Source organism: Pteropus medius, unplaced genomic scaffold (assembly GCF_902729225.1).
Source record: "Pteropus medius unplaced genomic scaffold, Ma_sr-lr_union100, whole genome shotgun sequence".
Lineage (NCBI taxonomy): Eukaryota > Metazoa > Chordata > Mammalia > Chiroptera > Pteropodidae > Pteropus > Pteropus medius.
Genome location: NW_024351729.1, coordinates 15,167,673 through 15,194,843, shown reverse-complemented (window position 1 = coordinate 15,194,843; position 27,171 = coordinate 15,167,673). Strand labels below are relative to the sequence as shown.

The 27,171-nt window shown below is 35.9% G+C and overlaps 1 protein-coding gene across 7 annotated transcripts in view; it reads right to left on the bottom strand.

Annotated features, from left to right (window-relative positions):
• Positions 1–14,105: 14,105 nt before the first annotated feature.
• Positions 14,106–27,171, bottom strand: part of PIKFYVE (phosphoinositide kinase, FYVE-type zinc finger containing) — a 71,056-nt gene continuing 57,990 nt past the window's right edge. For 6 of the 7 annotated variants that reach the window (XM_039844601.1, XM_039844605.1, XM_039844603.1 and 3 more), the window contains 10 exons: positions 26,012–26,095; positions 25,193–25,290; positions 23,515–23,679; positions 22,135–22,194; positions 21,287–21,463; positions 20,500–20,603; positions 19,642–19,770; positions 18,402–18,663; positions 17,913–17,987; positions 14,106–17,363 (listed from right to left, as the gene is read on the bottom strand). In XM_039844601.1, coding sequence (XP_039700535.1) covers positions 17,248–17,363; positions 17,913–17,987; positions 18,402–18,663; positions 19,642–19,770; positions 20,500–20,603; positions 21,287–21,463; positions 22,135–22,194; positions 23,515–23,679; positions 25,193–25,290; positions 26,012–26,095 — 1,270 coding nt within the window. In that variant the 3' untranslated portion in view covers positions 14,106–17,247. The remainder of the gene's footprint in view (positions 17,364–17,912; positions 17,988–18,401; positions 18,664–19,641; positions 19,771–20,499; positions 20,604–21,286; positions 21,464–22,134; positions 22,195–23,514; positions 23,680–25,192; positions 25,291–26,011; positions 26,096–27,171) is intronic. The other variant, XM_039844604.1, reaches the window with a different exon arrangement.

The window sequence follows — 27,171 nt, the reverse complement described above, 5'->3', positions numbered from 1 at the left end:
AATGTTCCATTTCCTCTGTATAGAACACATGCAGTGAAGAGGAACCAGGGAGCTATATGAGGACAACTTGTAACAACTAGAACATACTAGGACTGTGCTGGACAACAGAGCTTTAGCTAGAACAATCCTGTCCTGTCTCCAGTGTGTTCCCAAGAGGGAGCAGCGGAAACAGTGGAAGTCCACTTATGCTGTGTGCTCAGGTGAGAGAGGATTTCTAGAGGAAACATGGGAGCTGAATGAGAAGAATGGCTATACATGAGTTAATGGCAGATATGAAGAGGACATTCAGGGCAGAGAGGAAAGCATGTGCAAAGGGCAGCAGATGCGGGAGGGCACGATTGTACTCAGGAATATCAGTCGTGAGGAGGAGGGGGAAATGTAGCTTCAAACCCCAAGGATGAAAATGATAAGCAGGGAAATACTCAGGAAGGGAGAGAGCGGAGAGAGAATGTGAAAAAAAGAATATGAACAGGACTTGGTCTCTGACTGGCATTGGGAAGTAAAAGGGATGATGGGGTTTTAAAAAACCCTTTCTGCAAATCTTGGGACCAAAAGAATGAGAATAGTGTTGGCTGCAATGGAGAGGCAGGAAAGGGTACTGTGTTTAGAGGGAAAGATGCTAATCTTAACTCTTTATATTGTATTTCAAGTAATATTAGAACATACAAGTGCAGGTAGAGGAGAACTTGAGGACTAAAGAGAATAGGAAATTGGAGAGATTTAGAAATAGTCCAGGTACAAGTGGAAGCTGAGACCATCAGTGGATAAATTACTTGAATAAATTCAATATATATGAGAATATAAATGATTTCCTCATAGAATTTGTTTATACACATCCAATATAACCACGCATGACACAATCCTAGGTACACCTAGTTTAGACATTTAGAGTATATTTAATAAATGAGCATAACATTAGTAAACTAGATCTACTGACTTTCATGTATCACAGTCAGTTGGTTTTTATTCCAGAACTATGAATTCCACATGCCAAATATTTATTAAGATCTACTATGAAATTTGTTTTTATTTTCTCCATAAAACTTATTTGCTTGTACCAGAACGTTCAAGAAATACAAGTATATCTGGTTAAATATTTGTCTAGACATGAAATATTTTTGGATAAAAGAATATCTTGATTAATTGAATATAACACACATACATTATATTTCCAATAGAACATAAGTAGGCTTTAAAAGTTAAAGAAACTATTCTTAGCAATTAAATATTGAACTCTCTGTGACCTAATTTGAAAAACATTTAGGTAAAATTACGTTACTGTCTGATTTATCATGTCTAAAATAATTATCCCTAAATTAAAATAAATCAATAGTATCTGTATGAAAAGTTATGGATAACATAATAAACCTAATACCAAAGCAATCACTAATACAATTTATTCTGAACCATTCCTTAGTGGCCTGGGTAATGTTGCTATTTTTACTAGGTTACCAGATTAAAGTAGACATCTTAAAAAAAAAGGAAAAAGAGGTTTTGATGAGAAATTCAAATAGCTCTAATGGAATTCTTATATTCCTGCAAATATAAGAATATCTCATTGCAGCGTACATAGACATATCCTTTCATTTTAGGTGGCCCCAAAGATAAGTATTGATGATTAATTTAATAACTGGGCAGAATTTTTTGATGGGTACTTCTCAGGATATAATAATATTATATTATAAGAGAAAAGTCTACTAAAGTCAATTCTACTACTTACTGTTTGAGAAATTTAGATTACTATTTAGAATTCATATTTTGTTTTGTTTGTAATGAACAAGTAATCTACTAGCCTATGGACATATAACCACTATAATCTAATATTTATTTTAGTAAGCTATAAATGACAGCATTATCTACAAAACAAAATAGATCAAATAACTAAAGGAATTAGCTTGACATTTAGTTAAGAGTTTAATTTTCTACATAGGAAGAAAAAGGTAAGCATCAGGCCTGCGAACGTTTCTCTCCCTATGAGAGAGAAAGAAAATCATCAGATCTCATTGTAAACTTGCTGTATTGGGATCCCCAAGCCCACCATCTTCTCTCTGCATGATTTGCTAGAAGGACTCATAGGACTCAGAAGCTGTTAGGCTCACGGTTATGGTTCATTACAGTGAAAGGATACAGATTAAATTTAACATAGGGAAAAGGCACATGAGATAAAGCTTAGGAGAAACCAAGCACAAGCTTCCAAGTGTCTCCTCCCAGTGGAGCTGCACAGATGTGCCCAATTCTCCCAGCAATGATGCATGACAATTCATGCAAGGTACTACCAACCAGGAAAGCTCACCCAGAATTTGGCGTCCAGGGTTTTCATTGACCTCACATACTCCAGCCTCCCTCCACCTAAAACAAATACAGACATTCACAGCAGATCACATCGTTAATATAAAGTATCCAGTCAAACTGAGGCCATCAAGACCTCTGGCATATAAAAACACTTATCCAGTAGAAAACTACAAGGACTCAGAGCTCATATCCCAGGAGTCAGCCAAAGGCCAGTCTTTTCATTCAGTAGGATGAGCTTTGGTTTTAGATTTAATAGACAAATTTTTTCCTAAGGAATGTTCAAACAGTGGGAGTAATTTGGGTTCTGGAACATCGCTTCTTCATACCCCATTGATTAACTATTTGCATCATTATCCTTCATTTTGCAGCAAACCATACACCCATAAACCTGTAAATACTAAGTTTATTTACAATAAACAACCTACATAGTCAAGCTATATCCTCCTAATAACACTATGCAGATACAGACTCTCCATTATCTTTCTACTTCTAGTAAATACCTTTAGCATGTTTACTGAGAAATCTAATCATTAGTATGTGTATAAGACAGGATTAACAGCAAGTCAAGGTTGCTCAAACCCTGCACATTCCCAAGAAAAGCCAGTCTTCAGGACTGGCCTTTGGCTGACTCCTGGAATATGAGCTCTGAGTCCTTGTAGTTTTCTACTGGCTTAAAGAATATTAAGAATCAAAGACCCCCCCAAATTAATTTTCTATTGTTTGATTTTATTTTTAGGCTGGATGAATAAATTGCTTCCTAGTAGCAAATCACATATGTATTATTATTATTATTAATATTATTATTATTATTATTTGGATAATAAATATTTACCTTCAATAAATATCTTCTGATATGTGGTATTTGGAGACCAAAAAACTATATATATCTGAGTACCCTCTCAAAGACAGAGCTAAAAACAATTTGCTCATCTTTCCAACAAATACTTACTGAATGTTTACTATGTGCCAGATGCTTTTCTGGGTTATGGCAATATAACAGTAAAAAAAAAAAATCTTCCTTCAAGGATCTTAAAATTTTGCTCATCAATGGTTTACAATAAAACATCATTGTCTGACACACTATATGAGAGGTAATTGAAGAGTCAGCTTACCCGTGATTTAGAACTTCCCCTCATGGGTCACATACAGCTTAGGCTTGGAGAGGAGGTGCTCTCCCAGAGTCTACAATAACCCACAAACCAACATAAGATAAATTCCATTTATAAGCTAGAAATTGAAAGATGCATTTAATTATTGGTCCTTGAGTGTTTCTGTTATCTTTTGGCATTTATGAGAGTTAAACTGCCCAGGTTTCTGCAAACATAACTGGCAGTCATTCACAATTAAGTTAATTAAATAAAACAATTGTCAAGAGCTAAAAATAATGAGAAGGAAGAATTTTAATGAAACTGTACATAATGCTATAGAGCTGCGCCAAGGAGTGTAGACAATCTATTTGGAGATTTTTCCCCAATAAATTGTGTGTGCGTGCACACACACACACACACACACTAGCTTTTTATGTATTGTTTAATGAAGTATGGCATATTCCCAATGTTCAGACTGATAGAACATAAATTATTAGAAATTAAGTCTTTTCCAATGCCTTGAATGTGTAATATTCTTTAATGCTTAAATTCAGATAGAATGAAAGCATCTTCACATTATGAACACCTTATTATTAATCAGAATCTCTTGATTCTAAGAAGGGGGTGAAGGTGTTGATGCTAAGGTTACTTGATTCAGTTCAACATAGTCATGAGGAGTTTAAATAATCTTTCATTTCTTTCTTATGTGTTTCTATGTTCCAATGAGTCTGGTCTGCAGGATATTTGCTGCTTACATCCAGGAGCGCTTACAGGGTATCAGACCCTAGGTTAGTATTTTCTACCCTGGTGTAAGTGCCAGCTAAAAATTGTTTGAAACTGCTGGGGGTGGAATTACAATCAAAAATCAGAAGAAACATAAGTTCAGAAATATGGGTAGTGATTCGGTATGTCTCATATTCCAATAGTTTGGAAATGGTCTTTGACAGTTTTTCTCTAAAGTCATGTTCATTTCACCTCTTCTACTTCGCTTTATGATTCTCAATATGTCTGTTCCAGAGCAATTACTATCAATTGGTATTTCAAACCATACAACATATAAAGATATATATTATACAAAGATAGAGGATTTCAGGAGTTATAATATCTATGTACTAACACAGAGTCAGTTGATAAATATGTAGGAAGAATAGAGAGATAAATACATCACCTAATAGGTTATCCTACATCTTGATGAAATTGAACTCACAAGTGGATACAACAGAAGAAAGAGATCTCATGATGTGTTGAAGGATGGCATGGAACATCACCCAAGGTGGGTCCTAAGAGAAAAATTCTCTAAAAAAAAATAATAATAATAATAAGTATGTGTGTGTTTAAAGAAACTAGCACTCAGCAGCAGCACTGAATCAACAATCTTTCTTATATTAAATTGTAATTAGGGATATATTTCTTATGGGAGAGGTAATGGAACAGTAAGATGTTTAGAGTTTACCCATCTTGCTTACCAAATTTAGATTTTAAAAAGCTGTCACTATGTCTCTCCTCAAATCTGCAAAGCCCCTAGTCAACAATCCCCTAACTGGACATCATGAGCCTCCATGCTTTCTTGGATTCCCCCATATTATCATGCCCTACTCTCACTGGTATTTCTGACACAGAGACTCAAATCTCCTCAAATGCACTGGCAGAGCCTGTTTTTGCTGTGAGATTTCCACCCCTATTTCCACCCCTCCCCCTCTTTCCAGTAGAAATTCTAAGGGGCCTGGTCAAGCCCCACCATTTGTCAAGACACCTGCTCTAACCAGTCCAGCCTACAGAGCTCCCTCCTTGTTAAACTGCTCTTGCACTTGTTTTCTTTGCCACACATGCTATTACTTGATCATATGTTCTATTGTTTGGGTACTTAGCTATTCCTCGCATGGGTATCTTCTCTTCCTAAGTAAGTGTGAGGTGGAAATATATATTCCCCACTCCTGTCTTTTACACAGAGGGTCCTAACTAGAGGAAAAAAGGCACTCAGCATGGAGATCTGTCTTGACCAGAGCATGCAGGTCCCCACTGATGCTCACTGTGGGATTGGGGTGAAGCCCCACGTCTCAACAGAGAAATGATAGTTAACTATTTTCATTGTGGGTCATCAACACCATCCCTCACACTCATACGTTATGTTGAAGTTTGGTTATTGGCAATCGGTATGTTCTCTATTCATTACTTCAATGGAATGTTGTATTTCTAGATTGTTTTCCTGGGGTCATTAAAAACCAGAAGAAATTTAGGTAAAGAAGCTAAAAATAACCATGGTTTTCTATGCCGTACGATATGGCATAGAATAAATCAAACTTTAGAGGGTTGTCAGAGTTGTCACTGAATGTCGTATGAGTTTCACAAGAATCTTATTTAACGTGTAAGCATTTCTACCTTTTGAAACAATTCTACTAGAAAATTTAAGGAATTTCTTACATCTTCTAAAATGCCTTGGGGTCCCTGACAATATTATTCTTTCTCTGTGGCTGTGTATACCACTTCCCTAAATATCTGCCTTGTAGCTACTTGTGAACAGTTAAGCAGAAATAGCAGAATGTTGGGTAGGTCATCGAGAGCGTGTGACCACCAGTTGACACTTGATCTGGACCCAGGCAACTGGAGGCTCCTTACCCCTTCCCTGTCCTCAGACTGCATGTTCTGCTCAACATTCCCATAGCTGTAGCCATTTCAAAGATACAATCTTGAGAGAGTAATGTGCTGTTGAGACCATCTGGATGGTCTACGTGACTGAACCCAGGTAAGATCTCTATGTATAAAGGTTTAAGATTCTGGTGGGTGGCTGTGGAGATCTGCCCATCTTAAAGCCACTCAGGACAAGATTCATATATAAGTTCTCTTGCTTATTAAACCTTCCACCTACCAATCTGGATTGGTCTGCCTCTTTCTCTGGTCTTCTTCTTGTCCTCCACGTATGCGGGCCAGTTTCAGATTTCACCCAGAGAACTCTCGACATTGTGAAACAACACAGATATACCCTGTTTTACATGCACGGCCTTTAACAAATTTCTGCCCACGATCTAAAAATCAAACAGCATATGCTGTACAAATAATAAGAGGAAAATTGTCCTTCCTTTGGATCCAAATTACACTTAAAAAATAAAGAAATAAAAATATTTATCACCTTACAATCTCTAACCCCATCCCTTTGGAGAGTTTTCTTGCTGATGAATTTCAAGACAACATAACAATTCTACTGTCAAAAGGCTCAGTACAGAAACTGAGGAGATGGGCCAGCCCAAGATCTGTCCACTAGGGTGAAACAGAAAGAGTGAGCTAGCTAGTGCATAGGTGCAGTTCTTAGGCAGAATAGACTAATAATAATGATTAGTTGGAGCCCGAGGTCTCCCAAGGGCACAGTAATATGAAGGCAGAGCAAGGAGCTTGGAGTGGAATCGATGCTGAGGCCCAGGTTTCTGATCCAGGGCACACTAACAGCCCGAAGCGAACCTCGGATCATGTGGGCTAATAAACCTCCAGTAGAATTGGCAGCTGGGGTGACCTGTATAGGCATCCAGGGATCCATAAGCACAGAGTAATATCCAAACATCCCTGAAATAGCTTAAGTTTTTCCTGCATCTATCTGATGGTTTAGTAACTAGAGCAGAAAAGGTCCTAAAGGCTGAAGAATCCATCTATTTGTGAGGGGTAGATGCGATCCGACTCAGGAACGAAGTGGAATAGACAAGCTGAAGCAAAACTTTCCATCCCATGTTTCCTGTGTACCTGCTCCATCCATACTCTCCATGATGCATTACCTAGGCCACTCTTGCATTGCTTAGGAAGCTATTTGATTTTCTAAGGTTGTAGATATATAGCATCACAATAGCTAGTCTATCTCTTCTCTTAAAAATCGAGTATGTTAAAACCCTTCTGGAAAACAGCTTAACAATTTCTTACCATTTTAAACACATACTTTACATAGGATATAACAATTCCGCTCCTCTGTATTTACTTAACAAGGTAGCTATTACACCCATTTTATAAATGAGTAAACTGAGGCTCTGTGAAGGGTAAGTGACTTGCCCAAGGCCACAGAGACACTGTGTGATGGGAGCTGAAATTGAAACTTGGAGGTGTTGTCCCACCTTCCCTACCAAACCTGGCATTCCATTCCATCATGACCCCTCCTTAAAAAAATAAGAAAATAAAAAAAAGGTTTCAACCCAAGTTTAGCTTAGAAAGTAGTCAGAAAAATAAAAGGAAACATCTTTTTTAAATTCCTTATTATTAAGTAAACCATGTTTTCTGAATATTTTCATCAGCAATTTTAACACTATATATTTCTTGTTTTATTAAAATATTTGAATATTTAACATGCTCAATTTTCTATGATGCTGACTTCGTGAAAATGAGGGCTGCATGATTATTACTAACAGTACTTTGCTAGAGCTTTATGAAGACAAAATTCTCATTTCAAGACTTGCTGGAGAAAGAATGAAATATAGTTATTTGGTTAGATGGCATAAGTTAAACAAGATTTTTTTTCCAGAAAACAATTTAACATTCATTTACAATTTGTTTGCTAGCATATTACAGATCCATAGAGCGTATCTTAAGTAATTTCTCTATTCCCTAAAAATAAAAATAAACCTATCTAGAAAATAGAGAAATTATAAAAGATAGATAGATTCTACGGATCTATAATACGCTAGCAAAAAAAAAAAAATTGGAAATAAATGTAAAATTGTTTTCTGGGAAAAAGACAAATTATATACACTTTGATTAATATAAATAGGCCAGAGTTTTAAACCACACATGGCTTGTGAGGGCTGATAATTTCCCAGAACAAAAATCATGACTTCACCAAAGGAACTTTTTACATCTTTTGTAGAAACTACTGGTTAAATCCAAAGACAATAGCTGAGGACAGGCACGTAACATACTGCCAGAATTATTCCTGTTTGAGAGGAAGTGGCTATTCTTAAACTTTATTGAAACAGAAATAACTTTTCACCGGAAAAGAGGGTCTTTTTCTATATGAATCACTATTTTCAGTAAGTGATGTGCCAATTACATAGGTTATAAAGCGGGGCGGGGGAGGAAAACTACCAAAATTTACACAATCCTAGATCAGGCTTTGTCTAGAACTTCATAATTTTAACTTAGCAATAAATGCATGCTAAGGACTTAATGCATAAATTAAGTAAATAAATAAATGCTTGAATTCAGGTCTTAAATTAATAGGAGCCTAAATCCAGCAACAACCCTTAAATAGGTTGGCTTCCTCTGTCTTGCCTTCCTCTATGCTTCCAAGTCCTTACAAAATTTTTGAATTTTCATGAAGAGACCATCATATTTTCAATATTTTTACTTATTTTTTTTATTCATTATAACATTTGCATGAAAAATCTGGGTTGATCATTTTAAAATTTTCGCTAAATGCTTTTAAATCCACAGAGCAGTGGGAACTAGGTAACACACACACTGTCAGATGCCCTCCAGAGTCAGTTCTCCCTAGAAACCCTTGAATGGCGTGGCCACTGAGTTGGTTTTACAATTTAATTTAATTAAAAGAAAACACCTGAATTATGTTAGAGCTAAAGCCAGTCTTAGGCATTATGGGAAAGTACCAGCTCTGTCTATGAGACCAAACATATCTGAATAATTGAGTTTTTCCCCCATTTTAATCTGAATTCCTGGTTTAATGTGCATAGAAAGCACATTAAATTTAAAAAAAAAAAAAAAGTTCTCAAGTCCTTGAGGGAAGTGGGAGGTGTTAGGTGCTGAAGGCAAACATCTATCAAATATATCTTAGGTACTTGAAAAAGGCACTTTCTATTAAAAGGAGTGGGAGCCCAAAATGGAAGGGAGACTGGAACACTGCAGAGAAGACAACCCATGCATACGAACGTGACCAAAGTGTATGTTAAATATTATGAGCTCAAGAAATAAAATGCTATGATATTGAGTGCAACCTAGATTTTAATAGATCAGTGGAACCTTGATTTTATTAGATGATTCAGATGACGGTTTTCTTTTTTCTTACTTAATTGCCTGTGTGGGCTGGGGGGAAGACCAAGAATAATAGCTAAAACCCTGTGGGTACTCTTACAAATCAATGTATAGATTGTAAAAGAGCTTCTGCCAATCAATTCTTGTGGTAGCATGGAATTTCAACCTCAGACAAGGACAAGTTTTATAATAATATTTAATCTTCCGTCAAATAAAGCCTCTCTAATGAAAAATCACATATTTGCCAGTTCTAATTTTACTTATATGTGCAAAATACATTAGAAGAGAACATCGGGCATTTTTATTTAAATAAGAACTATTTTAAAATAACATGGATGATAAAATTCCTTCTCAAGCTTACCTGGTTGTTTTCTTTGTAATACTTTTTAAAGTGCTGGTTTACATTGAAAGGCATAGTATTTCAGGCAATATCAAAAATGCAAACATTACTGACTGGAAAACACAGAAATCACAAAAGGCTAAATGTTAATGGTACAGAGAAGTAAGCACGTTGTTACTGTGTGATATGGGAAGGAAAGCATTAATAATTCCTTTTAGAATTATTAGTGCCTAAACATTGTGTTAGACTCTTACAAGCTGTAAGGAGCAGGCCATGCCCAGGTCACCTCATGGGCATTTATTATCTATATGCAGGGAAGAAAGGAAACCCTAGGATCTATTAGTGCTTCATGGAGAGCTGGAAAGTCACCCTTATCTTGATTGGCAACCCAGAGAAGTGCTGAAGACGTGGACATCTAGTCATACCCTCAGAAGTCAGCTCTCCCTTACTCTCTGCACTACTGAGACCACTATACTCTTGATCCAGCCCTCTATTTCTCCCTCAGCTTACACACAGTCCCTACTTCTACTGCTTTCTCTGGAAATCAAAATGACCAAGAAAGAGAATTTGACTGAATCCATCAGGTACCATTCAACATGGAGCTTTTCTATTGGACAGAGTCCTCAAATGAGATCACCTTACAGACTGGTGGGCTCTGTACATCTAGCCTCTACAGAGGTTTGCTTTAGGCATAAAGAAGGGTTGGACCAATCAGTAAGGGTCATGATAACAATGTCATATGACAAAAAACATGGCAGCTTCTATAGAAGAAACTCTTTGTGGCTACTTAAAAGCAGCACTCTGTCCCTAGAGTGCCATGGCTTTGTCTCTAGTTCAACTACGTGAAAGACTGTTATGGAGGACACAGAAGTGAGTAAGGAAAGGTCTTTCCCTTCACATTAAAAACTATTAATGATGTTTTTAGGTGGGATTTCACTTAGGTAAAAACACCTAAGTGAAAGCTTAGAGAACCTCCCTCCCTAAGCCATTCAGCATGTTCCATGAGAGATGCATGACATGAAGTGGTCAAGTTAAACTTCCTTCTCCTTGACATTCATAGAGGGAATGCATCACTTTACAAAGAAGACTGCATCAAGTTTACATTTTAAAGAGGAAAAAAAAAAAGACTTTTGTAAGTAACGTTCTCTAAAATTATTAAAGTAAAAACAAACCTCTTTTCTAGATTCACTTTAACATAGCATTCTTTAAATCAGCAAATTTGTCATCTTATTAACATTACTTAATAAACATTATTAATCAGAGAACAATGGTTACCTCCATCAAAAAAATTGATGATTATCAGTCTTTACTTCACATCTTGTGGTTGTTTTATATCCATTTCCACTACTGGACTGCAAGCTCCTCGAGGCTGGGAGGGATATCTTCTATCTCTGATTGGAACTTCAACATGCCAATATATTGAAAGAGTAAATATAAGAGAAGAAGCTAAAGGCATAGGGAAAATAAAGGTTACGTTTTAGAGAACAATCCAGCAGAAGACAGGAGAATAAGGGATCGAGAATAAAAGAGGAGAGAGGAGTCAACCTTGGAAAGAAGCAACTCTTCCTCCTTCAGGATGGGGTTGAAAGTAATATCAATAAATTGAGAAATAAATTCATCCAGTTTGCACCACAGATTAAAAATATTATGTTAACATGAATAGGTAATACTGTACAACTGAGTAATCTGAGGTATGAAATTTCACATGAACTCTAAAAGTAACATTTGCTTGGACTTAGGATTTATACTATTCTAAAAATATTTTGTTGTTGCCCTGAAAACAATATTCCTCATTTAAACATAAGGTACATATCGTTCTGGAACAATAGCAGGGACCGTTGATATTTAGCTGACAATTTTTAAAATTGGCAAGGTTTTATATAATTACAAAAATTAAAATTCATAAATCTTATTTATGTGATCATCTAAGCATAAAAGTTTCTAGATCATCAGTCTATATATTGCAACATAATATACTCTTGGTCAAAAATAGCTTCTATTATAGACAATTTAGGTTTTCTCTGGCTAATTAAAGTTGGTTGGGAGCAAAATAAAAAGTGTTTTAGCATCATCCATCTACTGATAATTTTCCGTGAATTTGCGTACACAAAAACAGCAATTTGGGAAAATGTTGCACAATCAAACAAGAATTGAGAACCAAAGTGACATGAAGCAAAATAGCCATGAGTTGATTTATTTCAGAGAAACTCTCTGTTCACTAGGTGGTTTATTACCATCAGGACAGAGCAGAAGAGTGTCGCTGATTGTGAATAGCACACAACATGTTGATGAGAAGTCGCAGATAAAAATCCCACTCCTGTAAGAGCCAGACAGAATGTGCCAGACAGCACTTTCCAGGCTTGGCTCAGGGCAGTGAATGTCCACCTTCCATTATAACCGAAGAGCTTGGATTTCTCAAGCCACCTCATCCAGTTTTTTCAGTGTCACCTATAATCGCATTCACTTCTAACGGACAGAAACCAAAAGCAATCCTCTGAAATTAAGAGTAATTCTTGTAATTTCCACCTATGGGCAGTTACCGACAAACACAGAAAAGATACATCAGGGCCCCTACACAATAGCAGTGTGGCCAGTCAAAACATGTTACTAGAGGAACCATGTCTAGAACAGCGGGTTGTTGTTCTATTAGCAGCTTGAGCTGGACTCTCCTACGGAGCAGCTCTGGAATGATACGTTGTCGTGAGCGCTTTAAGTCATAGCAGTGGTGGGAATGACGACCAGTTGGGGGGCTGGAGCTGTCAAATGGGTTTCTCCTAGATGAACTGACAAGGTAGCAGCAGCAATGCCAGTCGAATTCTGTGTGAAAAAAATCTAGAAGTACATACCAAGCTCTGCTGCCAATAAGCTAAAGGGCAATTAATTACACCTAGACGTTCTTGAACAACCTTGATGTTATGCAGCACTTTCAAAATGAGAAGCTGAAAGGCACCGATGGTGGCAACACCAGCAGTCTGACTCATGGTTCAGTGCTCCCCAGAGTGTGCTCTGTCCAAGTGATAGTGTGTATCCGTGTGCAGGTCACAACTCACCGGTGGTACCTCAAGGCATAGTTTTGCATATTGATCTACTTAAAATTTTCTATCTCTGGTTATGCTATTGCGAATTTGCTGCAGATAACAGGACTTAAATTAGAAGAGATTTTAATTGTTTAAATCATTTTTAAGTCTTGGATAACTACCTTTTTACTTTGACTGACAAGCATTATGAAAATATGCTCAGCATCACTAGCCATCAGAGAAATTCAAATCAAAACAGTGAGATATTACCTCACACTCATTAGGATGGTTGCTAAATAAATAAGTGTTGGAGGGGATGTGGATAAATTAGAACCCCTGTGCACTGTTGTTGGGGTTGTAACATAGCGCAACTGCTATGGAAAACCGTATGGCATTTTCTCAAAATGTTAAAAAATCTAACCACCATGTGATACATTATTTTCTCTTCTCTGTCTTTATCCAAAACAATTTTTTAAAGGATCCTGAAGATATATCTGCACTCCCATGTTCATAATGGCCAAGACAGGGAACAATCCAAATGTCCACTGATGACAAATTTAAAAAATGTGGTACACACTACAATGAAGTATCACTCAACCTTAAAAAAGGAAGATGTTACAACATGGATGAACCTTGAGAGCATTATGCTAAGTGACAAAAGCAGGTCACAAAAAGACAAATACTATATGATTCCACTTATAGTGAAGAATCTAAAATAGTTAAATTCATGGAAAGGAAAAGTAGAATGTTTACAGGGAGCTGGGGTGAAGGATGAAAAGAGAAGTTGTTTAATGGATATAGTTTCAGTTTTGCAAAATGAGAAAGTTCTGAACAAGTATTGTGCAATGTGCCTATAATTAACACTACCTATAGTTAACTACACACTTAAAAATGGTTCAGATGACATTTTTTTACCACAAAATTTTAAATGAGGTTAAAGAAAGTTTCGTTATGCATTACCCCAGGAATTTTGTAATTAACTTCTGACGCGAAACTTCGAGTAAGGGAGGACGGAAAACGTGGTGCCTGCACCTTTTCGGTTACTGCAGGAAGCAGAGGGGCAGTGCCAGGAGCCAGGCTCTCACTCCTGCAGGGTGAGTCCAGGCCCCTTGACAGGGGCTGCTGTGCTGGATCCACTTCAGGTAAACTCTGAACGCAGGAGAAACTAATAGTTGAGAGAGAGCCCTAGGCAAACTCGGCACTCCCTGTGAGGCAAGGGCACAAAAGGCTGGGCTGCTTTTTACTGTCAGAAGGGAACTTATGGGTTTAAGACCCCCTTTCTGGGATGGAAGGAAAAGGTCTAGATTTGGAAAACAAAGTTGGAGAGAATGAACAGAGGGCAGCGCCCAGGCCTCCACACCAAACTCCACCGCATCCTTGTTCATTTCCTCAAGTAGATTCAAAACGAAGTGAAGTTGATTCTCAGTTTATTGCCTTTTTTATCTACAGTTGAAGTCTTCAAAAGGTCAAGGTGGTTTTATCTCTTAAATAACATGTCAATCATATAAAATAGCTGGAACCAAAGTAGAGAAATATATACAATATAATACATTATTATCAATTGTTAAATTTTTACACTAAAAGAGGCTATTATGATTTACAATACCATTTCTCTAGTTAAAATTAAACCTGTCAAAAGACATAATGTACATTTTTTTTACAAAACCAGCACAGAAGCATTAATAAAAATGCTCATTATAATTTTAATTTTTCTATAATACACTGCACCCGTTACAAAAACAAACAAACAAAAGGCATCACACTAGATGCTTTGAATACTGCATAAGTCAGTATGTTAACACTTGAGGAATAATGAATGGCCTGATCCGTCTTGCCACCAGGCTCATTCACAAGTTCCCACTCTACTACCTAAGCAAACTTTCTACAGGTGGGTTACTCGCCCTGGCAGTGTAATCCAAGTGCACTGTTAATGGGTAAAATGCCGAGAAGAAACTGATGCCACAAAACCAGCCCAACTCTACTATTTACACTATCCAGGGAAAGCCAAAGCTGGAAAACCACTCACGGCCGCACCAAAGAAAAAGTGATAAGCCGGACACTTTATAGAAAATTTTAACTATCTATAAATTTAAAATATTCAATAGAGTACAAATGGGCTTGCAACAGCTTATTCTCCTTATTTGTCCTGGGCTTGGGTAAGAAAAAACTTTTTTATTTTTAAATAAAGTTTTGATGGCATCGAAAAGCTTCACATTTATAAATAAGATTTTTATACAATGCAACATGTTTGTATAGTTTTCTTGTGCAACTATCAATTATTCTCGGGATTTACATTTTATTCTAAGGAAAAAGGTGTTAAGACTTCTTCCTTATTCTTAACTTGTTAGCATTAATAGTCTCCAGGCCGTGAAGGGGAAGTCAAGAGAGGTAAAGTCATTCAATGCTTAACACTGAGCAGCACAATATTTCAAATGCCTTATATTTATGGGTGGCCTACACAAGAGCAGCAAAGGGCCTGGGATATAGTCCTACCATTCACAACAAATTAAATTTTATATTTCCCCTTATGACGGTTTTAAAAGTATAGATTACCCTTACGAGGGAACAAGTATTGCTTTAGATTGTATTATATTGGAATTTTTTTTTTAGCCACAAAATTTTCTAAGAGGCAGGAGTACTTTAAAAAAAATAGTTGTTCGAGTCATGGACAAGGAAAACAAAATAAGACACAATTATCGTCGGGAGCTACTCTAATAGGGAATCCAAGCCATGTGCAGTATTAAGACTAAAAGAAAGAAAGAACTTGACTGCTGCCAGGTGGAGACACCTTCTACTGGAAGTGTCCTTGACTGGGGGCACAGTAAGTGGACAGGATAAATCACCGGAAGTATCCTCACGGAAAAAATGAACAGAGAGACAAGACAGTGCTTCACTCAAAATGAGATGCAAATCCATTGTTCCTGGACACATAAGAAGTTAACCAAGTTCCACATATTTTTCACTCCTGCACAACTCCTTTCCTAGTCTTTGACATCGAAACTAAAATCATGTGTTTGGGTTTTTTTATTTTTTTTTAATGCTTATCATCAGATCAGTCATAAGTCCTTAGTCGCCTTGTTTCTAGTCCAAAACAAACGTTTCTTATAAGCAACACACACCAAACTAATGCTTTCATTCTCTAAAGCAAACTTTCTAAAATGTTCCTATTTCATGTGTTATAGTCTCTGTAATGGAACATATCCAGATTTCTCTGTCTTATTATGTGAAAGTTACAATAGAAATGTGCTATTATAGGAAGCCTGAAAACAATAGAACTCTTACAATTTTATAGACCTCCAAATCCCTGTCCTTGTTATGGAAAGAAGCCAAGAGGAAATATCCAGGGTTATGTTATTATTACGTTTAGTACTTCCGATCACTTTTTATAAACCATTCTATTACACAAGAAGATCCTTACTAAGAATATTTTATCTTCTAACATTTCTCAATAGTCACAACTGGCCTAGAAAGTGGTACAGAAAATTAGAAAACAGAGATATCCACACTGGAAGCTTCTTGATTTTATAGATATCACTTAAATTCCTGGTTATATTGGAAAAGAAACTTAACCACTACAAAAAAATGAGCAAGTGCTTCCCTCTTACAAAATTTCTTGAATCGGGCTGAATTTGTTTTTTAAATTAAAAAAAAAAAAAAAATCCTTCATTCATCATTCTCCCTTTGGGGATTTAGTCACTGTAGACAGATTTACTAACGTTCCCCTGAAAATGGGGAGGAAAACCTACAATAAAAGCATACGCAGGTGAGAGCAGTTTAACATACTAATTGCATAAAAGTTGTAAACAAGCTTTAAAAAGTCCAGAAAAAAGGCTTAAAGTTAATGGTTATGGCCTCCTGTCATGCTCAGAGAAGTAAAGACAGAACCAGAAAAACAAACATACTGGAAAACAAGGCAAGACACAGAACATGTCAGGATCCCCAATTTAAGTCAAATTCCTCGGTAAAACAAAAACAAGATTCTTGTCTGTATGTTTAACTGGCCATTAATAGAATAATTTGGAATTTTTTAAAGGTTTCAGAAATTCTGATAATAGGCAACATTAAATTGTTACATAAGAAACAAAGGAAAAAATTCACTAGCTGTACAAATGCTTTCTAAGTAAAGAATGTGTCAAATGTGATGACAAGGGAGTCACAATCTACGAAACACTGTTTTCTTAACGGGATTGTTAGCAAATAGGAGAACCTATTTTTCACCCTATCTCATCTCTAACCATACATTTGACCTTAGCCCTTTGAAATGTGTCTATATATTTTAGCTTAAGTGAAAAAATGTTCAAGCAACTTTCCAGCCTAGGGATTGACAATTTGTAGGTATCAAAACAAAAACAAAACAAAACAAAACAAACAACAAAGTGCAAATTCATAGAGTTTTAACCCTTCAGTTACAGATGGCCTGCAGAGCTGCAGAACTGAAAGGCCTTGGCAAACAGTGGTGAATGTGATGAAGAAATAAAACATGCAGTTTATTTTTGGTCCTTTGTTCCAGCTCCCTTTTCTTCATGGTCCATTTCAAAACAACTGCTTCTTTTCAGCAGTTGAGACCTAAGCCTGTCCAGTGGTCTGGTACCATCAGAAAGTATTTGTCCATTGCTTCACAAAATCTAGTCCTGTACAACTCTGGAGAGACCACAGTTGGCATTTTACCTACGATTATGAAAAAGAAAATAAAGCTGTTGGTTACATAAGAGATTGGGCAACTGACTTCAACAACTACGTCCTTTCATTTAAACTACCATAAAGACACACGCAGCCCAGCAGCCTCAGAAAGGAAGTAGGGTGCTGTTCACCAAGCCTCATGACACCAATCAGGCATTCCAGATAAAAGCTTCTATTTTAAAAGACTAGCTCTTGCCCAGAGAAGAGAGATATGTGAAAGCACAAAGGGGCTAGCAGGGTTCAGAGAACTTAAGACGATTTCAAGTGTTAATTACAGACAACTTCTCATTCAGAACCTCCAGCCTTTCTTTTTTAACTTTTCATTTTGAGAACCTCTGGCCTTTTAACACAAATTTAAACCCAGTATTTCCCCACCTACGCAACTCCCTTTATTACTTGATCATTTTGGAAATGATAAGATCAGAGATAACCACACTTAGATTTTTAGAGTTTAAAAACTGTCCATTTTAAAATGTCAAATGATAAGGAAAACCTAAGAACAGTTTCGAGGGTAAAGCAAATGAAAATTCCACTCACCTTGTCCTCCTAAAATTCCTGTTGATTTCACAACCATCTCAAGCTTTTTGTCCCACGTAAATGTTCGAATGTAATCTGTTGCAGGGAGCGATATTAGCAGTGAAGTTATGTTAGTAAACATAAGCAGATGACAAAGTAACCACCATTCCTTCTACAATAGTTAACATCTACTGAGTGCTAACAACATGCCAGGTGCTATCCTAAGGGTTTTTCCCCATATTAATTCATTTAATCCTTACAACCTCTTTCACAGGGCTTCATTTATAGGTGACTTTCTAATACAAATATATTTTTGGTGAAGATAATAAAAATGGAAATGAGGAAACAGAATAGCAGGTACTAGAATTTAAAAACTATTATTTTTGAGTTTTCCAATAAAAGTTGGTAAAAATATTCAAGAAGCAATCTCTAGAACAGGTTCAATATGATCTTCAAATTTTACTCTGGTTTCAATCATCAACTATAAGTAAGGGATGCTTATTGACTTACCTATAATTCCAACTACCAGCTCATTGCTAGTATCATCTCGTCCAACCAGCAGAGAATAATCTATAATGAGGTGGCTAGCAAGGAAGTGGGAGTCGCTACGGATCGAGGCTCTCAGCACAGCTTTGGAATGAGAACGGATATACAGAGGGTTGTCCCGAACCATCTTTAAGAGATTTTCATCCAGCAGGACTACATCACAACTCTCTTTCCCAGTATCGGTTTTTACATTTCTATTCCTAAGTGAACCCTTCAAATCAAAAACCTAGCAGAAAGAAAATTTTCTGTCATTTATATTAGTTGCTACAAATAAGATTAATTAACGTAATTAAATTAAAAGGGCAGAAAGGTTCCCTGTAGCCGCTACCATTATATACACTTTTAAATTTAATTGAAAAACTTAATTATAATTTATATAACATAAGTCATATGCATGCATTATAATGGTATAATATTTAAAATACATAGTGATATAATTGTATCAAATGAAATCAATACCAAGTATTCAGTTACAGAAACATTTCAGGAATAACTGACCCATTTAATCAACTTTAAGAAATATTAACAGAGTAGAAGCAACAGTACAGCTCTAGGAATTTTGGGGTAGTAGTAAAAACAACATACTCAGAGGTCAGAGGACTTGGGTACTAGACCGGAAGTGGATTTGACAGACCACTGCTAGTTAGCTGTTCTTGGCTCACGGTGACATAAGGAGCTAGTGCCAGAATATAAATCAATTACCTCCTGAGGCACACTGTTTAATTCAGCCGATGTTTCTCGCATAGCAAGACATTCTCGAAGAAGAAAACAACACATTGAATGACATTCTAGTACAAGCTCCTTATTTCACCACAGACTGGAAAGTTCAAGGACCAGCACTTTGAAGAGTACTGTTCTAGAATATAGACCAACCTAAGTTCTAGGAATATCTGTGTGATGTTGTAAAGTACTTAATTTCTCTGGGTTTTAGTTTCTTCATGTTTAAAACTGAGATGGTGGAAGTAGATCTGCCTTCTAATTCTGTAATTCTATGTTTCTAGGATACCAAATATGTTAAATTTTAGGACCAGCCCACAATATTCTTTCCTCTAGGGTTCAACCAGTCAAAAGTTAAATTTTTCCTGGGAACCAAAGTTTAATTTTTACTGGCAAATAAGATGTTATTCTCTGATTCACGATATTCGGAAACCTGAAGTACAAAGTGCTCCGGTACTAAATGCTTTGCATAGTCCAATATCCTTACCTGTGCCATCTTTCTCCCATAGAAAAGATTTTCCATGACAAGGAGATCTAACTTCTTCTCAGTGTTGTTCTGAGAGTTCTTATAACCAATTCTGTAAACTCCAAGAATTTTGGCTAAGGCAGTGGGCCGCTAATCAAGGAAAGAGGAATAAACTCTTATCAAAAGGGATTATTTGTAATTTAATACCAATATCTGGATTATTCATGCAATAGCCAAACATGATTTTCTATTAACATGACCAGAGAACTTGGGAAAAAACGCAAGCCCTTGAATCTCAGGAGCAAGTAAGGCAGGAATGCCAATAAATATATTAGATCCTCAACATTCTCCCAAGGGATAATCTTTCACAACTGCTCCATTTGCAAATTTTATAACATAGAATTTCCCCAATAACAAGCAATAAACTGTAAATGAAAAAAAAATCCATGACTCCCTCATATGCCTACTGAAAGGGTCACTGCTCAATGACAACTAGGCAAACCTGGGCCAGTGGCTCCTCTCTTTCTGCCTACCGGATCCACGCCCTCATTTCTCAACATGTTTCAAACATCTGTCTGTCTCAGCAAAATTACAAATTGTTAAATATACAGCTATTTTCTTTCAGTTTTAATGTTTTTAATTGATTTTTTTTATATACACTAATTAAATGCAACTTGCAAAGGGTCTCTTGGTTCCTCACTGGCAAAGGGAGGAAAGAGTCTGAAATCACTGCATTCCATCACACCTCAGTAACAGAACAGAAATCCAGTCATGTCCTGTTCATATCTTACCACGGAAAAAACTGCCATTCAGACTACCTCTCGGGATGTGAAAAAGCCTAGCAAATTCTAATTATCGACCAAGGTTTGGGATTTCTACCTTTTGTTGAACAGCGTTTGTAATATAATTGAAGTAGTGTGGTGCGAAGTCGAGGAAAGACTGGACTTCCAGACGAGGCATTTGCTTCAAAATGAATCTATCATCTAAAAGGCAGAAATTTCACGTGTTTATTCAATCACAGTATTTACTGAGGTAATCTATAATAAATCATTCCAAAAATCCAAAATGATCTGTTTGCTTCACGTTTTTAAGGAACATTTTCTAATGTCACAGAGAAAAATCTGATCAGAACATAGTCCTCCGTTAATTCAACATTTAAAAGGGCTTCTACGGATTTATAGTCAAGAACCTCTACTTTTGACAGTAAGTACCACCCTTAAATTCACAGCTAGATGATCTACTTTTTAAAACTACGAAGTAAAATTTTATAAACTCCTTTGTTAGTAAGTAGTCCAATAAGTAATGGTTATGAAAGTTCTTATCAAGTAACATCCTTCCTGCTGCATTATCTCAAATAATTCTGCTTTCACAGGGCATGGAGAATGAAGCATGAGGTATAAGTGGTACGGTCTTCTGTAAGCCTCACTGTTAGGAACCTATTTTCAGGTTAAATATTTCTGTTTTTACCTTTCTCTCATCAGCTCTGAGGTATCATATACATGTATATGCTTTTAAATATTTTATGACACGGCATAAATGTAAAAAGAAAAACAAAAATTTGTTTGCCAATTGACAGTGTCCTACTACCTCAGTTCAAGTCATTCATAAATTATTTGAGAGAAAAAGATGGATACTACTTAATTAGCAAAAAATTAAAAAGACAAACCTTCAGTTGCATAAAATGCAGCTCCTGATTTGCCTCCACGGGCCTGCCAGGGTGACGAGTGGGAAAGGGAACGAATGAAATCTTCTTCACTGCTGCCCAAAATCACTTCCCGCATCTTATGAAACTCTCCCGCATAGTAGAGCCGACAGTAAAACTTAGCATTAGCGTCAGAAAATTCTATAAACAGAAGTGTTTAAGAAAAAAAAAGCTTTTATGAATTGGAAATATCTTTTTCCTCTTGCCCACTTCCCCACCCCCACCAAAGGCCATCATTTAATTTTCTCCATGATAGCATTTTTCATGTTTAGTCTACTATACCCCTGAATATTACAATTTTGTTAAAGTGATCTTTAGAGAGGGTTAGAGAGCATCTGATGACCACCCTTACAAATTTACAGAAAAATCAAACATAATATAAGGCCCATTTCCCATTTTATACTGATCACTGTATTTTAATCATTGTACTTTTACATCTTAAATTTTACTGTATATGTTATTCTGGATGATAAATTTTTGGCACCCACAGAGATACAGACAATTCTACATACTTTGTCAAGCCTCTGTGGCTCTAGATTACACAATAAGTAATTATTTAAACATTAGAAACTAAAAAGAATTATAATTTATAAATTATAACTCAATTAAATTCAGAAATTAACTTTCTTTGAAATGAACAATATATATTTTATAAACTAAATCTAGATTAAATAGAAGTTATGTCAGCACACACACTTAATGTAGTTCAAGAAGTAGGATATTTACCTAGTATAAAGCTAGAAGCCTCGAATAATAGTTTGCTCAATTATAGTCCCTGTCCCCAAACCAACAATATTTAATCTCATACTTACGAAGCTCCACGTGTGGATTTGTGAGTTGTTTCTTTTGTGTATCTCCTCCATCTGCTTCATCTAAAAGGTTTAATATCAGTAGTAAAGCCAAAGTTTTTAACAGCTATCACTCCATTTTGCCTGTTTTTCCCCTGATATAACATTAAAAACAGGTCAACTCTATCCTAGTCAAGTCACTCTCTAGCATTATGTATACAATTAAACTGTGTAAACTATTACAATAAAAATGTGTGTACCTTTTGAAAGATCAATTTTTAGATTAAAAAAGAGAATTTAGGTTAAAGAATAATTTTTCTCATATTTAAGTGATTCCTATAATAGCAATATGCTAAATCAGCTCTTACATAAGAGTTTCCATTGCTTCTTTATCAGAGTTTATGACCAGTTTTGCCCATAAGTGGAATAATGCTTCCCCTATACCACATACTAAGATATTTATGTAATATATAAAATATACCACTGTCTACCTCAGAGCTATTTTTTTTTTTATATTTGGTCTGTCCAACAACCTACTGCCAGATCCACTGTAATTATCGTAGATTTGGAGCACTTTTTAATATCTAGAAGAACAAGTCATCCTCTAAGTTTCACATTTCAAAACTGTTTTTTCAAAGCACCGATGCCTTTCCAGAATCACAAGCCCAAAGGCAGCCTATAGAATACTAAACAGATATCTTAATTATCAATGAAATTTTACCGTGCAATTAATTGCATTTTAAAATAAACTAATTCATGATCTAACCCAGGGCCTGCCAATATATTTCTGTAAAGGGCCAGATGTTAAGTTTCTTAGTCTCAACTATTTGACCTGCCAACGTAACATGAAAGCAGCCAGACGTCAGTAAATGGGTGGGCGTGCCTGTGTCCCAATACACTCTTATTTACAAAAGCAAGTCAGCATAGTTTGGTCTAACCCACGCTCAAACATAATCAGGTAGACATATTTTTTAAATACCAAAATGAAGGTGGACATCAACAGTCTCAACCTTACAGGAACCGGAAAAGAAAGGAAACATCTGGGGGGTGTAGTGGAAGAAACACACTTGAATATACGCCAGGATTTACATGGTGAGACAGATATTTTACATGTGTAATGTCACTTAGTTCTCAGTAAACCTTGAAAGACATTGCTTTTGCCAATTGACAGGTATGGAAACTAGGGATTTGATTCTACCACACAGTAAGTGATAGCAATGATGTGTGAACCCAGCCGGACTCTCCAAGTGCCGTGCTTTTTCCACTCTACCATGCTGAGATCTGAGAAGTCGGGGAAGGCCCTGGTTTTAGCAGTTAGAATTATCTACTTAAGGCTATAAGGAACATAACTAAAATGAGTAAACCAAAGCCTAGAATAAGTACATCTGGTCTCCTTTAACACACCTGGAGGCTCAGTGCCTTGACTCTCTGTCCCCTCCTTGCCTGTCTGCCCAACCTGGTAGTAAGCACTGTCCGCTCCACGTAAGGTCTCTCTCTTCTGGGAAGAGAGGTCAGGGCTTTTCCCTGCTGCCCCGCGGAAGAAGGACAGCATTCCAGAAGCTTTCTTGGCTACAAATAAGAAGCAACATATAAATACAGGTCACTATATGTTGAAAAATTTAAAATTTTCAACTCATTCCCTGTTAGCTGTAACCATTTTATAAGGGTAGAATTCTACATAAAACCTCTGAAAAATATCTTTCCAAGGCAGTCACGGTAACTTAAGCAACAAGAGTAAGTTTGGGCTGAATTTTTATAGTATTACAATACAACTAATTAAACTAATACAAAACAACATTACGAGCTATGAGAATTCAAAGTGAAAGGTGACATATTTTTATTGTTTGTATTCCTACATTTTAACACAGCAAAATATAAGATTTTGTTTTTAACATCTTCAGAAAGTAAATAATACAGAATGGCCAAAAATATTACTAAAGCTTGCTCTATACTCTTCTTAGTTTTGAGATTATTATATATGATCTAATGCTCTATGAGCTTAGTATATATGATTCTAATCTTGTACCTTTACCATCTACAAAACCATATCAAATGTGAATCATAAAGTGCTCGTGTAGGGTGGCGGACATCATTATGGTCTCTTAATCCCACTTTGATCCTTGCTAACAAAACTAATTATTTTTTTGTGGTGGGGGAAGGGGGACAGCCATGTGTACAGCCCCAGGAAACAAATTATGATGTGCATAAGCCAAACAGGACAGTGCTGCTCACCACTTTCTCAGTCTCCTCTGCAGGGAGGGGTGGCACTGAGACTCAGTCCTAACTAATGAGACTGAAAGCGGAAATTGCTGCTTTCCTAATAAAAAGGAACAGCTGTAACTCATATCTCCCTTCTTGCTGCCTCAAATGTCAACATAAAGTGGAACATTTCCGACCATGAGTAAAACTTAAGAGAATCATAGAGAAACCCCCTATATGTTGTCGTGACGATGCTGAGTAGCTGAACCCCTACCAGCAACTGCCCACTTGGGGACACTGTTATTTTAGAAGAATAAACTGTCATTTGCTTAAACCCCATTAGCCGCGAGTTTTCTATTACTTGTAGTGAATACATTCCTAACTGACAAAGACCAAAGTTGAAAACCCAGTTCTCCACTACCTGTATAATTTGAGAAAATTGCTTAATCTAAGTCTAAACCATCTTTCTAAAAAATTTGGGCTATGTCAAATAACCCTTATGTGGTTCCTGTGGGGATTAAAGGAGAAAATGCATAAGGAGTTCTTTTCACGATGCCAGCAACACTGTAAAAACAACAAAAAAAGCTGCTGTCATATTTCTTAGGTCGTACACTTTAAACTGATAGCCCGAGCTAAGAAGCCAGATCCTCCTTCTTTCTGCATAACTCCGAGTTTCTAGGAGTTCCAAATTCAATAAACTTAAGAATCAAAAATAAGCAAAATATGTATAAAAGAGGATATTCAAAAAATTCTAAATCCATACTATATTTCAAAGACCAGAAGTAATAAATCCTTGCCAGACAGTATTTCTTGTGTGTTTTCTTCTTCAAACTGCAATTACAAACAAAACTAATAATAACTGCTTCTCCATTTGTAATCTTACTTGGTTGTGGTTCTGTTTCCGCTGTGCGGTTCGTCTGTCCTCCACTGCTCTCAGGTAATCTAACAGGGCTGCTACTCTTTGGTCTGCTATCTAAAGTACTAAAATGAAAAACAAAAGAAAAGTTGGTTTTATATTATTCAGACAGAAAATAGCAAGTACTCTGATTCCTTCATTAATCTATTCCCCACATATCAAACCCACAATATCATAAATCTGATTCATAATTTCTATAAATACAGATTAGAACATGGAAGTCTTAAAATATCTACTGGACTTAAAAAAAGGCAATCCGTTTTAACTATAAATGTATATGGAGGAATATTATAAAAGCTTGTGCACAGGCTTTAGTGAAGTTGGGAAACCTATTTCAGTAAGAATCAAAATAATGAGCCTATGATAATTTCTGTTTAAATGTCTCGAATACTAAACATACTAAAAGAAATGGTTTTGGGGGTTTTGGGTTTTTTGTTTTGTTTTAACTATTAGGATCTTTAATTATTATGGAAAATTCACAAATATTTTAAGTTACAAAGATAAGCAGTAGCTTACTAATTTCACAAACTACTATTTTTTAAAGAGAATTTAAAATGTTGAAAGTTTAAATCTATAATATACATTGACTTCTATGGCAATTATCAGAAAATAGTATCCAAAGAAAGAGTTTAAGGTCTTTTGCTATAGTTGATTTTTGCTCTATCAATTATTGGCTAAAATACAAGTGTGTATCCCAAAAACTTTCATACTGATAAAATTGAAGTATGAGCATTTAGAAAGATGACATAGCTAAATTAAAATAGATTCTACTTAATCATGGATCACCTATTTGTTGGAAGCCCCTCTTCAGCACTGTTTCGCAGAGTTGCTTTGGACAATTCCTCTAAGGCATTTCGGTATTCTTTACAACTTAGGGTAGAAACAGGTTGAAAAATGTTAAACATTACACTCCTTTTAAAATAAATTATATGCTTCCGAATAAGCTTTATATTATAAAAAACACAATCATTATAAGTATCCATAATTAAACAAATACACTTAACAAAAGTTATCAAGTATCTGTCTCCAGAGAGAATACAATAGACAACTCAACACACCAACCACTATCAATATCCTAAACAAAGATGGAGAGAGCCTACATACCAACATTTGGATGAAATACTTTAATTGTTTGAAAGCTGATTTACAAGTACGATACTTCAGGGTTTAGTACAATAGAGAGGAAAGGAACTTGAGAGTGCTTTACTGAAAATTTTTTTATGTTGCATCAGCCAAAAAAAAAAAGTTCAACTCTTATACTCACAGCCTGGGAGCCCTAATTTAGATAAATCAGATGTTAGGAAACAAGAAGCATCTTTGGGTGTATTATTTTGCCAGGACATTAAAAAAGGTTACCTCAACCAGAATATTTGCTTCCTGATAGTACAAAATATATTTTTGATTTGGTTGACTTTCCTACCTTTCTTATTAGTGTAGTATGTCTAAGCAATAAAGTGAGAAGCAAATACTAACTAGCTTGATAAAGGCCAAAAGGCAATGATAAAAAATTTTTAATATGGAATCTTCTAAAGGTAAAAAGTCTTCTTTATTCAAACAATAGACAACAATAGACAACTCAACACACCAACCACTATCAATATTTCAAACAGTAAACTCTACACTCCATAAATATGCTGAGGCATATAAATCTATCCTGTTTACCCTCTATATATCCAATACCTAGTATATCACACATTGTAGACATTCAAAATTTATTGAATAAGTGGACTCCTTGTAACCAATATATACAAAATCAAAATTTCAATACCTTGCAACAGAAAAAAATTTTTTTAATTAAACATCTTAGATTCTACGTAAACTAAGTTCTACCACTGCCAAGATATCATTAAGATTTAAAAGCTTTATTCTTTTTGACATAACATATCTATTTCTAAAGAGGAATACTTCTTTAGGATACACAACGGTGGACATATAAATGGGTTAAG